At 39.0% G+C, this 17,522-nt stretch overlaps 1 protein-coding gene across 1 annotated transcript in view; it reads left to right on the top strand.

Moving 5' to 3' along the window:
- LOC126324320 (glutamate receptor ionotropic, kainate 2-like) overlaps window positions 1–17,522 on the top strand; it is a 187,764-nt gene that overhangs the window by 151,170 nt on the left and 19,072 nt on the right. The window contains exon 15 of the mRNA XM_049994949.1: window positions 9,517–9,748. Within this exon, the coding sequence (XP_049850906.1) occupies window positions 9,517–9,748 (232 nt within the window). The remainder of the gene's footprint in view (window positions 1–9,516; window positions 9,749–17,522) is intronic.

The following is a 17,522-nucleotide window of genomic DNA, read 5'->3' as shown; positions in this document are numbered from 1 at the left end:
TGCCAAAGAGTCATATACGTTCCAACTTGTCAGAGCATAACGTATGACAAAATGACGCAGGCGCTCTGCATGACAGGCACAAAACTGAGAGCGTTGCTTACATCCAGCGCAGCCGCATGAATATACGTCTTAGATCACCTGTAGTGGCCTCTATTCAAGTATTCATCTAAGAACGCATGTTTTCATTTTTTGAGTAAAGCTGTAACGGGCAATGGAGCGTATAATACGATTTGTCTGGCATATGTAAAATACATGGAGAATATGTAGTTTTATAAAAATGAACAACCGAATTTACGTGTAAATGAAGTCATAAAGGACATGTAGCGTCCCCTATAGGACTGCATTGTGACAAAAGTATAATGAATGTAATAATAAGCCTAAATCCGTTTACAAAAGCGTCATGCAACATATTTGACTTAATGTCTGTGAAAAGATATAAAAACATTGTCAGTAAAACCTGAAAAATGTACTGTGAAGTAAAGTAACACTAAAATCATGCCGTAAGGGTCATGACGCGCCCTCTCTGGGCTTGCACTAAATTGAGGTGATAATCTGAAGAGCCAGGTGTTTGGATGAATATACATAACACACTCTCATATTTCTGTCTGACACAATAGAGACCACTGCAAATTTTTTTATATTTGAAGAAGGACGTGGTAGTGTAACAACGTACAAATCACGGACACAAGTTAAGTTTCTCTTAACCGACAAAGCTCCCCTTCTCTGGCGACGCAACATAAAGGCACATATTTACGTCTAAAAACGAAACCAGCAAGTCAAATATAAAAAGGAGTTGCGATGTTAACATGTAAACTTATGTACGTGATTTTTTCATAATCATACCACCCTATTCTTCTTCAAATATGGAAAAAAGTTAAAATGTTTGTTTGTCCTCTATCGTAGCAGACAGAAATATGACAGAGTGTAATGTATATTTGTCAAAATATTTGGTCTTGTAATCTGAAGCTCTTCAGATTCTCACCTCACTTAAAGGAAAGCCCAGACAACCTTAAGGCACGACATTAAAGCTATTTTACTTCACTGTACATTTTTAGGACTTTTTAAAAATATTTTGACACACATTAAATCCAATATGTTGTATGTAGCTTTTGTAAATTGCTTTTAATTCATTAGTCTTATTAAATTCATTATGCTTCTGTCACAATATAGTCCTACAAGGGATACAAAATGTCCTTTACGATTTTATTTACATGTAAATTCAGGTGCACGTTTTCACAAAACAACGTATTATCTATGTAATTAGTGTAACCTAAACATACCTTATTACAAGCTCAGTTTTCCGGTTATGGTTTTATTTAAAAAATTGAAACATAGTTTCTTGGCTGTCTACTCCAGTAGAAGGTACCACAATTCCTGTGTGACGTTATGTTCATGCAGTCTGCGCTGGTTGTCAGCAACGGTCTCAGTTCTCTGTCTTCCATGCAGAGTTAGTTGTACGTTATGCTCTGACACATCGGGACCTATATGGCTTTTTGATAATGAAATGTAATTGTTATATTCCCACTTAACTGAATTCCCGTAACTCTGTTAAACAGATGTTCTGTATCTGTTCTTGATTCTATCCATTTTGCTTTTTAGCACTGATAATGACTATATTATGGTCGAACTCAAAATCTGCAGTTAATTACGGATTTTGCAACTGACTGCTATCCTTCCTTCAGTTTAAATTTTCAGCGGTCGCTGTGCACACAGACAGCCAACGAATTCTAACTTTTTTAGATAAATAACTGTTCATCTCAATCTTGATTTCAAGATACTTTAAATTTTTCTACAACTTTTTCATGGTTTGGCCTGGTCCACATCTAAGCTTGTTGTTATCACTGTGATGGTCTTATCGTTGTCTACAGTGGCTGAACTAAATAACCATTCTCTTATTATTCAGTGAAGGTAACGCGGATTGCACTTATTTGAATATAAATTCGTTTATTGATAATAGAGAGCGGTGTCGATTTCTGCTCGGATTTTAAGCTTACTGTGTGCTAATTTGATTACTATTTGGCTTACAACCACGCAGTAATAAGTAGCGACATTGCAAGCTGTCACTTGCTCTGATCATAAGTATATCTCCGAGTGATGCTAATGTTATTGTCTTTATTATTATCTTCCCAATGATAATTATCTTCCCAGTAACCTTGAACTCGTGAGCTACATCCTAAATTTTTTATTTTTGAAATTAGCGAATTTAGACATGGCACTTTTGTTGCCTGTGTCTGTGGTCACATTCAGAACTCAGATTAAGAGTCAAATTAACTAATTTAATAGGATTGAACCTTGAATTGCTGATGGACCAATGTATTACCATAAAAATAAGAAAAAGATAATAAAGACGGCGAATAGTAGTGGGAGTATTAATGAGAACAGTGGCGTCTTTAAGTTTACGAAGATTATGACAAGTTTTTGTTCATTCTTTTATAACTACAATTGAGCTGATACATCTTACAAAAAGTGACAAAGACAAGTCAGAAAAAGGACTTTGTTCACATGAATCCATTGTGAGGCCCAATTCTATTCAAATGGAATAAACTATGACCAAGTACACCACAAACCATGGTTCACCAGACAACAGGGAACTGTGAATATCATTTAACAACCCTGCGCGGGGGCAGCAATACTTTTCCCTTTCACCTCGATTCAGGCTGCAGCAGAAATCGGCCCGCTGTGGGCGAGGCTGCCGCAGCTGTAATGTTCTGATGCGTCCACCAACATTTGCAAACTACGCTGACTGGCGTTCTGTTTGTTAGAAAACGGGAAACTTCGCTATCAGAGCCCTGAAATCCCGACAGATTTCAGTGTGACCAGCACCCGTGTGCTGGTCTGGCCAAACCAACTGGACTCACAGGTACGACGGCGTGTGCTGGAATTGTCAAACATCAGACGGCACACTCATGACTCATGGTATTTCCGAGGTGATACGCAGTTCCACTGTCGGTACAGGTGGAAACTGCAATTGGCTCTTAGTCCGTCACAAGTTTCAGATTACAAGTCTCACTCTCTAGTAAAAGACCTTAAGTTCTCCACCAGGTTAGGTCCAGAAGAGGAAGAACACAAAGAATCACCACCACTTTCCAACAAACCTCGGAATGGTATGGAAGCCAAAGCAGCAAAAGGAAAGGAAAAAAATAGCCGCCTCCATGTTGTACAAAGCTATCGAACAATCCTCTATTCACTGAATCCAGAAACAGCACCGATGTTCCCACGCTGGGGGAGCAGTCCTCTGCTTCCTGAGGGGAAACATCCAGCAACTCAAAATCTCTCCTGTCTGAAAAAAGAAGATTTTAGACTAGGACGCGTTGTTCTCACAGTAAGCATGGCCATGTTTCGGAAAAAAACACTATCTAGATGGGACACAGTCCCTCTTTCACAGAGAGATCTAATCTTTCTAGGCTGATCATTTCTAATTTCTGAAAGAAGGCTGTTAAGCTTCCTGGACAGTCATGCCCATGAAATATTTGTTTTTGCCACTTGCTAAAAGGACCTAGCGACTTCCTGGTATCAGGTGACTTGCAGTGTTGCCTCCGTTAAACATGCACCAGTCGCTCTGTCTGTATCATTCCAGCGTCTAACATGAGAATGCTTGGAGTTTTATGGCCGTCCCACTATTTGCACAAAACCTCAGATTACAGAATTCTCTCTTAAATGTATCCCTCCATCCACTTTCTGCTAGCTTGCCACTTTCGCGACTGTCTGTTGCTTGGTCCTGGTAAAATGTTTTGCGAACTGGCTCCCTCTTGCTCTGACCATAAGTAGGAAGAAGGGAGTGCCATGGTCCCTAGTCCCGCTGCAGGTACAATCCCAGAACGACTCGCACAGCATTTATGGTCCGCACTCTACCTTCATCCCTGTTCTCTGTCGCCTCCACTACGGCCTCTCGGGTACAAGTTCTCTACTGGATACACATGCAATTATAAGAACGTTCTGCCCACAATGTCCTCATATAAAAAGTCATGAACCACACATACCAAATGTAGTAATGGAGAGCCTCGAGATCGTGACGTAGAATATGAATATTAATCTGACTGACAGTGTTATTAAACTGAGAGAGTGGCGTGCTACCTCTCAACATCGCATGTAAACATCAATCACAAGAACCATGCATGTCGACCCTTATTCAGGAATTTACTAACTGCAGTTAGGTCGCCGCTGTGAAACATATCTTAGTGTACATAAATATGTAGCAACCATCTTCGTTCCATCTTCGGCTTGCACATTAAGCTGCTGCTACAAAATATTCTAGCAAGGCGCATTAAACTATATGTTGTTTATGATTTGTTTGTTTTATATGTAATTGTTTTTGGGGGATTTTATTGACTAAATTTACATTAAGAGTGAAGATTTTTTGTATTATGTTTCAAGGTATTTCAGTGCATGGGGCTATTCACGGATGGTACATTTGTTGTACCAAGAGTAGACTGTGTAGTAGATTATATTTTCATTTCTTTCACGGACAGGTATAGTCGAGAATGACCTAACCTATGGCGGAACGACAGTTGTCTGTTAAACTTATAATTTTTGGAGGTAACGAGATCTGAGTAAGATTATAATTAACAAAATTAGCTGACTCAGGAATTGAACGTAGCTTTTGCTGTGGCAACTGTGCTTTCTTTGCCTTAATTCAAAGTGTACATTGAAGTTAAATATAAAGCTAAAGTTCTCATTCACTCATTTTCTTATAACAGTTGCACGTTCACATTCACACTAAAGTCGAGCATGGAAAAGCTTAAAGCTATGTGGAAACACTCCATTTTGTGGAGAACAGTTTGATGCACATAGTTCATTTCTTAGGAACCATAAGAACTATCAGTAATTTTTCGTTGTAAAGAATTGGCAGTGACGAAACTCATGCACACATCTACTATTCTGTAGGTCATATTTATTAAATAACAGCTGCATCTGGCTCATTCAGGGGCCACAAGATTATATTTTTAAATTATCATATTACTTCTTTTATTTTGTGAGTTTGTTCAACACATTACATATCGTGTAAATATAAAATACAAGTAACCAGACTTCTCTACTGTAGAGGATATTTGATGTTACGTTAAATATTGTTAGTTTTTAGATTTTTATGAGCTTGATGTTTGCAACATTCCTTTTTTCCATGAAATATGTTAGCTATTGGTCTTCCTTGTGACACGTTCATACGAACAAGTTATTTTATTATTACAGTTTCGAAATCTTGGTGTGGGAAAACAGTATTGTATGACATATAATAATCCTTTTCTTTGTAGTAATCAAATGTTGAAAGCTGAATCTGGTTGGCACAACTCTGCGAAATATGCATTTTATGCACAGATTTTTCATTATTTGACGCAAGAAAATTTTGATTAATTTACTCAGTTAAGCATCAAAGGTGCAGAGTGAACTCATGCCAAAAGATAATTTTGTGAATATTAGATTTATGTGACGTGGAAAGAAATTTCATGTTACTTTATTTTTGCGTTTTATTTACGTACAAACATGGGGTTCCATATTCATCCTCAAGACATGTTTCTTCTTATAAATCAAACAGGCAAAATGATGCATTGCCTATGTCTTTATTCTGACGGAAGACTGTTATGAGTCATTTTCAGGTTCCTGTGGTTGTCTTGGGTTAGTTACGTGTTCCATCGATCAATCTCACGGTAACCGTTATGGTGTGGAATGTGTCAAGAGCATAAGAAAAGCACACATAAATCAAGGTTCTATTTTTTAAATGAAAAATTAGTATTACCTACTCCAATTCCTTAAATGGCATAAAATGCGTATGTTATACCTTTACATTTATTTATTTCTATTCCAGAATACGTCTACAGTATGTAAGTAGTTGTCAAGGAGATTTGCTATCAATTTATTTTGAAACTGTTAGTGCTGTCTGTCAGGAATTTTATTTCATCTGGTAATTTATCGAAAATTTTTACAGTGGTATATTTTATCCTTTTTTGTGCCAAAGATAGGTTAAGTAAAGGGTAGCGTAAGTCTTGCTTTCTTATGGTATAATAATCATGAATGTCACTGTTGTTTTTGAACTGGTCCATGTTGTGGACAACAAATGTCATTATGGAGTAAATGTATTGTGAGGCTATTGTAAGAATTTCTGACCTTTTAAACAGATGCCTACAGGATGGGCGACTATCAGCCCCACACGATATTACAACCACTTTCTTTTGAGCAGTGAATACTTTTTGACTAAATGTTGTGTTACCCTGAAATATTATTCCGTATGACATCAGGGAGTGAATGTATGCAAAGTATGTTAGCTTACTAATTTCTGTATACTCAAAATTGGAAATTACTCTGATTACAAAAGTTGCTGAACCTAGTCGCTTTAGGAGATCCAAAATATGAATTTTCCACTTAAGATTCTTATCTAAATGTACACCCTAAAACATAGTATGCTCTGGCCTGGCTACTGACTTCTGTTGATGTGTTATATTAAGTGAAGGAACTGTACTCCTTGCCACAGAAAATGGAATGTACTGTGTTCCTTCACAGTTCGGAGCAAGACTATTTGCAGAAAACCAATTAATAACTTTTACAAAGATATTATTGTATCATTTTTAATTGGAGTTTCTTTTACTGGATTAATAATGATGCTTGTATAACCAGAAAATAGTGTCAGTTTAGCTTCTTATTTCAGATAAGAAAGGGGGTCATTCACATATACCAAGAAGTATAAGAGGACCCATGATCGAACCCTGTGAAACACCTAATGTAATTTCACCCAAGTTAGATGAAGCGGCAAGCTTCCTTAAATCACTTAAACCATATGATAAAACTTTTTGCTTCCTGTTTCGTAGCTATGACTTAAACCGCTCATGTATGCTGCTCCATTTATACCATAGATTGTAATTCCTGTAACATAATTTCAAGTTCATACACTCAAATGCTTTGGATAACTCACAGAAAATTGCTGTTGGTGATATTTTACTAATTAAAGGCATATTTTAACCTGTCTTGGAAAGCACAATGACTTATTGATGCATTACATATGTGACTCAGAATTTTTAATTTCTGGGATGCCTAAGCCAGGTGACGAATAAGTATTGAAATTTTTGGGGACTTTTATTCTTTTTGAATGAGGAATGAAGGGGTGATGTGACATTACTGTCATACATTGCTAAACAACATTTTTTCATTTCCTGCCACTATTAGGTGATCTTTTATTGCGAGTAATGGGAACATTTACCAAGAGGAAAGCTTTGAATTATTCGCTTTTTGAATATGAACCCCTGGTACCATCTGAGGGTCTTGTCGTCAACAGAAGACAGTCAGTGAATATCATTAGGGGAGGCGAGCCTTCCAGGCAGACAGGCGGTCTTCTAAAGTGAGACTACAACCCGTTTAGTGGTTTTTGAGCAGACGCACCAGCAGACCTAGCTGAGGTCAGGAGGCACCATGCTGCCACTGGTGTTCGCAGAGATCAGTTTAGTTTAACATTTTAGCCTTTTCTGCATGAGCATTAAAGGTGGAGATGATGTTGTGCAGCCCAGTCAGTGTGAGAAAAACGATTCCTTTCACTCAAAAATTTTTGGTCATTGAATAGAGCTGAGTCACCCCGCCACCGTGCCTGGCGCAAAGAAATCGTGCAATCTAGGTGATGCTACAACCCTGCGCCAATCTCTTTTCTGTTAATATGTGTTTTGTATACTAAGATTGGGAAGTTTCTGCTGCTTTCCCAGTTTTCTCGTCAAATCGACAACACTCTCGTCTGTGACATGGAGAATGTGATATCATCCATATGCTATTTTCGAAAGTTAGTCAGAAGATGACATTGTTTGAGGATTCTGGGCGATTCTGATCTGGGCTGCCGTGTTGGATGCTTCTTCTGCGGGTCACCATCCTGGTGCCGATAGGTTCAAGCTAGCTGTGTTGAGGAAATCTAACATCCAAACCTCCAGATATCAGACACTCATACCGGTATCAAACGTTTTATGTAAATAGAGTATCAACCAAAACTCCGATTTAATTTTTACTACGTGCTGTCGTCCAGCAGATTGGGCGTAAAATGTAATTAAAAGTAACACTAGAACTACGGATCACAGGAAAAGCATAACTGTACATAATACGTATAGTTTCCGTGAGGAACTTGGTCATGCGTTAGGTCATCGTGCCAAGGGTTCTGGATTCAAGCCCCAATGATGACAATTTCTTAACTGAATTATGCATGAAAGTTTTGTATGGGACTATTAATACTTCCGCAAGTGTGGTGAGGTTGTTTCTTTATTCTACTGGTCCGATTTTTGATGTTTATTCTGTGAAACTACAGATACACTAGCTGCTTCATCACGAATGGTGTCTCTTCTGTCACAAATGTCGATGGAACACCACACCTCTCTGCACAAATGTACTGTGGCTTGCTACTTTCAACCAACGAAGAGAAAAGACATTGCCAAAAGAACGTTGCTACCTACTCCGAAAAGTCCTTTTACACGTCAGGAAAACTTCTTCCATGTAACAGTTTCATGCGTAAACAACAGCGGTACTTTTGGTACGTCTACTTCGCACTCTATCAACTCACCCACGGAAGAGCTATAAAACTATCCCCCACAGATACCCTTTTCCTATGCTACGTAGTTCTGGTGTTACTTTTAACTACCATTGACGCCAGTTCTGCTGGACAACAGCACACAGCACGAACTAAATCGGAGTTTTGGTAGAGGCTCTAACGACGTACAACATTTGGTACGCTCTGAGTGTCTGACAACTGGAGGTTTGGGTGTATTGTAGGACAATCCACATTCTGAACATTTCGTTGGTTTTAGTTTTATAAAACTTTGTTGTCTCGTAATTTTATTGTAATGTACGTCAATAATTAGAGTAAGTAAATGTCTATTAATATCAATCTTGATTCTTTAAATTATTCAACATCTTTTCCACGATTATATGACCCACTTATAATAAATAAAAGCTGGTGGACACCTAGGCTTCTTGTTGTCACCGTGACAGTGTTATTGTTGTGTACAGGGGCGAAACTCAACGATCGACATCTCACTGTTCAGAGCATGCACTCGTTCATCATGCTTGATTATAAATCCCTGAGGATTGTACTGTAAGTTTACGGTGTGTTGTTTCATGACTATTTAGTTAGCAACCATGCAGTATTCATACATAGTAAGTAGCAATTTGCATACAAACTTCAATATTAAGAAACATTCATCATATGTAGATATATAGTGGCTAGAGTAAACTTTTGATTCAAACCTTGCCATGATATTTGCTGCGCCAGATAACGATCAATCTGAACTGCCACAACAATCTGGTTTTAGAGATCAGCATGAGTACAAATTTTCCCTCGTTTCACACAGAAAGCACGGCAGCGCCCTCTTGTTGAAAGACTCAAACAGACTAATTAACAAACGCATATATCCAAGAAATTTTGTGCAAGTAATTGAAACACAACATTATCAGATTTTTCGGAAATTTTTTCGATTGTGCCTGCTTGTATTCTGCATACAAAAAGAGTCTCAATGATATCAGCATGTATCAATGGATGCAGACATCTCTCGATTTTTTCAGAATTCTAACGACTCGTTGTACCAGCGGATGTGGATAGTGATGAAGCAGGCACGGCCAGATGTGTTTACCGACGATAACCACGAGGGAGTGGAGCGAGTGAAGAAGGGGAAGGGCAACTACGCCTTCTTCATGGAGTCCACCAGCATCGAGTACCAGACGGCGCTCAACTGCGACCTGCGCAAAGTGGGCGGGCAGCTCGACTCCAAAGGCTACGGCATCGCGCTGCCCCGAGGTGAGGAATCATAGGGTCTCACATTTGCTTCAACTTTTCATCATCGACATTACCAAGGTGTTCGATCACTTAGGTCATCTGCTTGCCTTACAATTGCCCTCAAAATGTTCACAGCAATGAGCAATCAGTTTCACTTGCACGAACAAGTATGTCCTTATCCACATGTCTTTGACATTCTCAATAAATATGTGTTGTGATCACCTTCAGAGCTTTTCTCCCTCGATCTACCTTCCATAACTTCACAAAACGAGTCTCCAAGTCGCCGATCGTTCTCTATCCGTCACCGTCTACTTCATTTTTCTGTCTCACAGATATTTCGTTTCTTTCTTATTTCAACAATACATACTTGGTCCAATACATACTCCTAATTATGACATACAGTGAAGTAAGAATTTACTTTTATCTGTCCGATTCTCTAATTGTCCATTTCCAGACTGAGCATCGGGTTGCACGGATTTCCGTATATACCATTTGCTACATTCCACATTTTTCCATTAAAACTGGTATATTACTTCATGACAGCCGATATATTTCTCATGCGTTACGTCTACATACACAGCTTCTTGGCAAATTACTGTACACTGCATGGCAGGGGGTACTTCGTAGTATCCTTAACTGCTTTGCATCTCAGTTGATTCGCCTATGGACAGAGGGATAAGTGAATTTCTGTACTCCCTTGTACGTAATCTCTCTTATATGAACGATGAAGGCAGCAGAATGGTTGCATAGTTCTTCGGTTACCTTTTATTAATAGATTATGACTGGAAACCCACAAAACACTGATGTAAAGTTGTACAATATTTGTTATTTATTTCACAAACCGGTTTTCGGTTGTTACGCTATCATCAGGTACGAAGATCAATAACTGAGAAAGTGAAATTTTGTTGGATCTAAGATTTTAAACTAGTGAATCTACACATTATCTCCATATCCAGAGATGAAAAGGTTAGTGCTCTCTTAGGATGAAACCGGAGGAATTATTTCAGAGCAAATAAAACATATGATTATTTAATAAGTTATGTGACACATTAACTAATGAACTATATACAAACCACAAAGATTGTTCAAAGAAGAAAATAAATTTAACCATAAAATTTGGCGCCATGTTTCAAGTATGTGGCTGAACAAAGTAATCTTTTCTTTGATAGGTACTAAATTACAAGAAGGTAAGACATGCTAGTGAGATTAAGCATCTAAATGAAACAGCTATAATTATACAAAGTCAAAATTTTTAACACGAGAAGAGAAATTATAATAACTGAAATGAAAGAAAAATGGGACTTGTGAGTGAGAGGAGTAATTTATAACACGGCCTGGATTGGACTGTGTGTGTTGTATCTGCAGTTAAAAGTGGTGATTAAGGGAACTGTGTCTGGCACGCAGCGACAAATTACCAGCCCCAAGATATCAATCTCTCGAGAGACAAGTTTTTCCTAAAACATGTCGCTACAGGCACAGTACACAAGGCAATTATGAGAATCTCTTCCGAGGCAGTAGGAAATGATGAAGTGAGCATTGGCATGATTAAGAACGTCGTAGACACTATTATTCCAGTAATCACAGACATCTTCAACCTGTCTCTTGTCAGTAGTACATATCCTACTGAGTGGAAGCAAAGTTTAATTCAGCCTATACCCAAGACTGACAACCCTAAGTCGCCAGGTGACTACAGGCCGATCAGCATACTACCTGCAATTTCTAAAGCCCTAGAGTACATCGTCCATGAACAGCTGACGGATTACCTCAAAACTCATAACATCCATGACGAATATCAGTCAGGCTTTCGAAAGCACCATAGTACAGCAACCGCATTAATCAAAGTAACTGATGACATTAAACATGCTATGGACAGACGTGAAGCTACTATCCTAACACTGCTTGACTTTAGCAAGGCTTTTGACACAGTTGACTTCGATGTATTACTAATTAAAACGAAACAGCTGAATTTCTCAAACAGCGCAATACACTGGTTCGACAGCTACCTCAAAAACAGAAGTCAACAAGTCGTTTGTGGGTCGGAAAAGTCATCATGGAAAAGCGTGCGTTCTGGAGTTCCCCAAGGCTCCGTCCTTGGTCCACTACTCTTCTCACTGTACATTAATGATATTTCTTCAGTGATTCACTCCTGCAACTACCATCTTTATGCCGACGACATCCAACTGTACATAAGTGCAAGCCCCAAAAACATTGCTGGCGCAGTAGCGAGTATGAACGCAGATCTTTGCTCTGTTTCCCGATGGGCACAGAACCTAGGTCTGAAACTAAACCCCAAGAAATCCCAGGTCATACTTATATCTCATCCAAAGTTAATCAGCCGGTACTTTCGCGAAACAGTCCCTAAAATACTCCTCAATGGTACCCAACTACAATACCAAAAAACAGTAAAAGACCTTGGAATAATCTTGGATGAACACCTAAACTGGGAAGAACAAACAGTCACAGCTTGTCGGAAATCGCTCTCCTCCCTACACGCAATTCAAAAATTTAGAAAAATATTTCCAACCCATGTTAAACAAAAATTAGTCCAAACACTAGTCTTGCCTAATCTTTACTACTGCGATGTAGTTCAACACGGCACAAATAATGAAAATTCTAGATGCCTCGAGCTAGTGATGAATGCTTGCGTTAGATACGTGTGCAATATTCGGTTGTATGATCATATCAGTCCGTCATACTCCCAGCTAGGTTGGATATGCCCACATAAGGCACGCGATCTCCACACGATGTGCTTACTTCATCGATTTCTTAGCCACTGGTGCCCCCAATACTTATCTTCTCACATTAAACACCTATCATCATTCCACAATCGCAACACCAGATCGGATACGTCTATCATCTTGGCTGTACCTTTACATAACACAAAATCTTTCTCCGTGTCATTCTCCATCTCAGCCATACGACTATGGAACGCGCTCCCCTGTGATCTTCGTCTTATCCAGAACTACTCAACATTCAAGAGGGAACTCAAGACTTACATATTAGGATCGGTATAGCCACCATTGTTGTGCCCCTCCCATCTCTTTCTTTCTCCTCTCCATCACAGCTTCGACTTTTACCGTTCTATTTCTCTTCCTCTAACCTATCTACCTCTTATATATCTCTTTCACCCCATTCTATCGTCTTATGTCTCTGCTCGATGAGAATAACTCACAAGCTGCAAGAACATAACGAGAAAATTCCCAACTAACAATGGGACTGACATTCAGAAAAGAAAAGTATGTTTACTTTCATATACATAGTCATTATTATTATTATTATTGATTGTTATAATTATTTTTATTGTTATAATTATCGTTGTACTACTGTTATAATATCTATTTTTTTCTTTAACTGCATAATAGGCTATATTTCCTTAATGTTATGTAGAAACTGTAACTCGTTCAATCTGAGTATGCCTGGTTAGGTGTAAGAGAGGGCCTGGAGGCCCTAATCTTGCCAGGTAAAATAAATGCATAAATAAATAAATAAATATATGTTTATTAGTTTCCACTCTTTCAAGAAATTTCATCTTCCTTCCTGTATAGATATCAGATAATACTTCACGCCGTACCTTTTACCTGTGGGCTTCTTTAAGCAGATGGTCTGCAAAAGTAGAGTTTCCTTTTTTAAGTTTCCATTTTCTGTTGTTTTCCTTCAAGTGGGTGCATATCTCCCTGCCAGACTGATCTGTACAGAATTTTGCAACTATTACAAGTAACACAAAGCTGTTAAGGCTTTAGTGACCACTTGTTGACAAAGTGCCTGTTAGTTTCTGTCTCGGGTTCTTCGGCCGACGTTCGTCTGATGATTTTTCTGACGTTTCGCCAGCACTGGCAATGTCAAAGCTAAACCTCCATAATTGGTGGTGGACTGGAGCCCAGCTCACAGCTACAGACTATATGTACCTGACGCGTCAACGTGGAAAAGCTCGGAATCTTTTTAACAACATTCGTTGCCCGTCAAAACAAAACACCAATAAAAGACGGTATGTCACAGAATAAAAAGAGCCAGATTCAATTATAGTGGATGGGTCCTAAACAATTTGTACCGTAGTAATCGCTTCTCCGATCTACACGGAACCTGTAGAGGGGGCGCTGCCGCGTACTCTGTCATACTGACCCAATTCCAAATGACAGAGCACACGGCCGTGTCCTCTCTACAAGGCTCCGTGTAGATCGGAGAAGCGATGACTACGGTACAACTTGTTTAAGACCCATCCACTATAATGGAATCTGGCTGTTTTTATTCTGTGAAATACCCTCTTTTATTGGTGTTTTGTTTTGATGGTCAACTAATGTTGATAAAAAGACTCCGAGCTTTTCCGTTCTAATGTTTTAGTCATATACTCACCTGAAGATGTGGCTTTTAGTACCACGAAACCGGCAGTGAGCCAATAACAAAGGACTAAATACAACAGAAGCGGCTATTAATATCCAAGATGCTTCAAGAAATGTTTTAATTATAACCTCTGCTATTCTAAGCTGATCGTATTTGAATTAATTTCACAAGTCGCCTTCTGAGTAGTTTTTAATAACTTTCTCTGTCAGCCACAAATTGTCTCATACCTTCCTAGAAGAGGATTTTGCGTTTTCTCGTAATCATCTCTATAACTTTGTGAACCCTAGCCTCTGTCTCTACAGTTACACACTAACATATACGATCGTTTTGTAGCTGGAAGGTCTACAGCATTTACATCTCGTCTGGGTTGCCCGCCTATTTGTTCAAGGAAGTTGCCCGACAAAGCGTTCAGAATCGTTTTGCTGACAGTTTCCCTCTACATCCGATGATTTGTGTATACTTGTCACAGTCGATATTAGGTAAATTGTAGTCATAATATAGTGCTGTCGTATAATCTATTTATTCCTGTGCTACGTAAACGAGGCTAACACATCGAGACCCTGTGGCTATGTGCGCGCTTTTCGAGGAGGGTACAGGCTCCCACAACCACGGGCTACACTTGTGGATACAAGTTCACAGTCAGATGCATTTTGCTGCTCATCGACCTGAAGTTTCTGCTTGTTGCTATCAAAACTCCACCTTGTGAAAGTCTAATGCATCTTACGATAGTGATACTGAAAGTTTCATAACAATTTACTACTTATTTCAACTAATTCTCAGTTTTTAGTATTACATTAAGCCCATTGGTTTTCTGGAGAGCTATGAGTTCTAGGACTTCTTGGTGAGCGCTTTGACAGTTGACAAACAGTGTTTCAGTTTTGCCACTCTTCATATTTCGTGCCCTGTTGCTTAAATAAGTGGTTACTGGATGTCTGTTTTCTATCTGAGAACTTTTGAGGTAAGCCTAATTTTACGATGATGGAAAATAAAATAAAATACTCTGATACCCAAGTGGTCATTTCGGGTATGTAATCCACGCACGATCTATCTAGAAAAGCTATGGAATACATAATATATGATCAAATATATGATCTATATTTTCCCTTTTATTTTCGGAGTAGTCAAGATGCTTATAGTTATTAATGTTGCTGCTCTCCCGGAACGCTGTTCTTTTAGGATGATAGCATGCCCGTTTTGCAAATAATTTTCGTATATATTTTCCAGATTTTCGTGTAAATGTCTTTCCTTTCTTTCTCCCACATTGATTTGTCATTGGACGTCCAGTAAAGGTATATGTGCAAAGGAGAAAAGAAATTTGAATGGCAATAGTAACAAATCGATATTCAGTTAAACATTTCCCACAGAAGCATATTTTGTGACTTTAACATCTCTACGGTGACCGTGGCGGTCTAGCGGCTTGAGCACAAGACTTCAGCTCTCGAGGTCTCGAGCTAAATCCTGGATAGGGGTAGGGATTTTTCCTCTTTCCAGTCCTTCCAGCACGTCCCCAGATCCACTTAGCCTGATGTCAATGAGCACCGGGGTTCTTTCCTGGGGGAAAATGACTTGTCTGGCCGATGGGCACACCAACCTTCCCCTCCTAGTGCCGCGGTGAAGAAATGCTCCACTCTGCCTGTCGTCAGACCAATAGCAAGGGCGCAGCCTGAGCCATAGGTAACAAAATCTCTGTTGTAGGATGTTCATAAAGATATCACCATTTTGCGTACAAATCTGTGGTTCCTTTTTTGCGGAAATTTTTCTTCATATTGCTTGCACCTTTGTCATTTGTTCCATTCATTTTTACTGGTCTTTGTGATCTTCCTGAAATATTGACCTGTGATTACCTTCCTGAGAATTAGTTTGTAGTTATGAAAGGGTGCTCCTGACTGTTAAGTTAAAACCATATGGAGTTTTCTGGCGGCATACTTTTTTAAATTTATAGGTTAGAGACACAGTGTTTATTTTATACAGTCATCCAGGGCCTTGCGTAAGGTACTGCTGCATCAGTGTTGCCATCTCACTAAGATATTCACTTAGCCCAAATATAGTTTAGGCGAAACTGGTCACCAAATGTCTGTGTCTATAGTATGTACAGGATGATTAGAAATAGTCTGAAAAACTTGTAAGGGTGCTGGAGGGTAGGCTGTACTGAGAAATAGTTTTAAGGAGAAAAATCGATATGTTGTGCCATTTCTGAGTTAATTAGCATTGAAATTAGGTAATCAGGCTATTTCGTATGCAAATCCAAGTGGTCTGGGAGAGATGGTGTTGCCATGGTGTTCTTTGTTTGATGTCATAAAACTGAATAAGAGAGGGATACAAAATTGGACATGGGGCAGTAGTAAGGATCGAACCCAAGCCAAAGGCTGAGCAGTCTCGTGCCCTGTCATCTACACTATAAGAACAACTGACACTAACTATATCTGGTGGACCACTTGAAGCTGCTTGTGCAATGGATTGAGTAGCTAGCTTCAATGCTAATTAATTCAGAAATGGTACAATGTATCGAGAACAGTGGAATGATCTAAATTTTTTCTTAACAATTATTTCTCAGCATAACGTGCCCTCTAACACCCTTACAAGCTTTTGAGATCTTTTCTGACCACCCTGTAAACATAAAAATTTGTGTGTTTGTATGTTTCACATCTGCTAAACCAATCAATCGATTTCTAAGCAAAGTTGCTATACCGGGTGATAAAAAAGTCAGTATAAATTTGAAAACTGAATAAATCACGGAAGGAATAATGTAGATATTGAGGTAGAAATTGACACACATGCTTGGAATGACATGGTGTTTCATTAGAACCGAATAAATACAGAAGTTCACAAAACGTCCGACAGATGGCGCTTCATCTGATCAGAATAGCAATAATTAGCATTACAAAGTAAGACAAAACAAAGATGGTATTCTTTACAGGAAATGCTCAATATGTCCACCATCATTACTCAACAATACCTGTAGTCGAGGAATAATGTTGTCTTTCAGCATCCCTTGAGATGTCGGTCGATCACGATACACGTACGACATCAGGTAACCCCAAAGCCAATCATCGCGCGGACTGAGGTCTGGGGACCTGGGACACCAAGCATGATGAAAGTGGCGGCTGAGCATACGATCATCACCAAACGACGCGGCAAGAGATCTTTCGCGCATCTAGCAATTTTTTTTGTTTCTAATAAAACCCCGTGTCATTCCAAGCATGTGTGTCAATTTTTCCCTCTCTATCTACATTATTCCGTGGTTTATTAAGTTTTCAAATTTATACTGACTTTTTGATCACCTGGTACAACTACTTAATGTCCGAAAAGAAATACTGTATGGGTAAGAACCAACTGGTTCGCATTGAGTTATGGGTGGTGGTGAAGAGGGTTGGTAATAGCACAACTGGAGTGGCCTGCACGATTAGCAAATCGTGCAGGTAGTATCAGAACGTATTCCACTGGTTATATCAGTGGA

Source organism: Schistocerca gregaria, chromosome 2 (genome assembly GCF_023897955.1).
Source record: "Schistocerca gregaria isolate iqSchGreg1 chromosome 2, iqSchGreg1.2, whole genome shotgun sequence".
Classification (NCBI taxonomy): Eukaryota; Metazoa; Arthropoda; class Insecta; order Orthoptera; family Acrididae; genus Schistocerca; species Schistocerca gregaria.
Note: the sequence above shows the minus strand (reverse complement) of the source record. Positions and strands in the feature narration are given on the sequence as shown.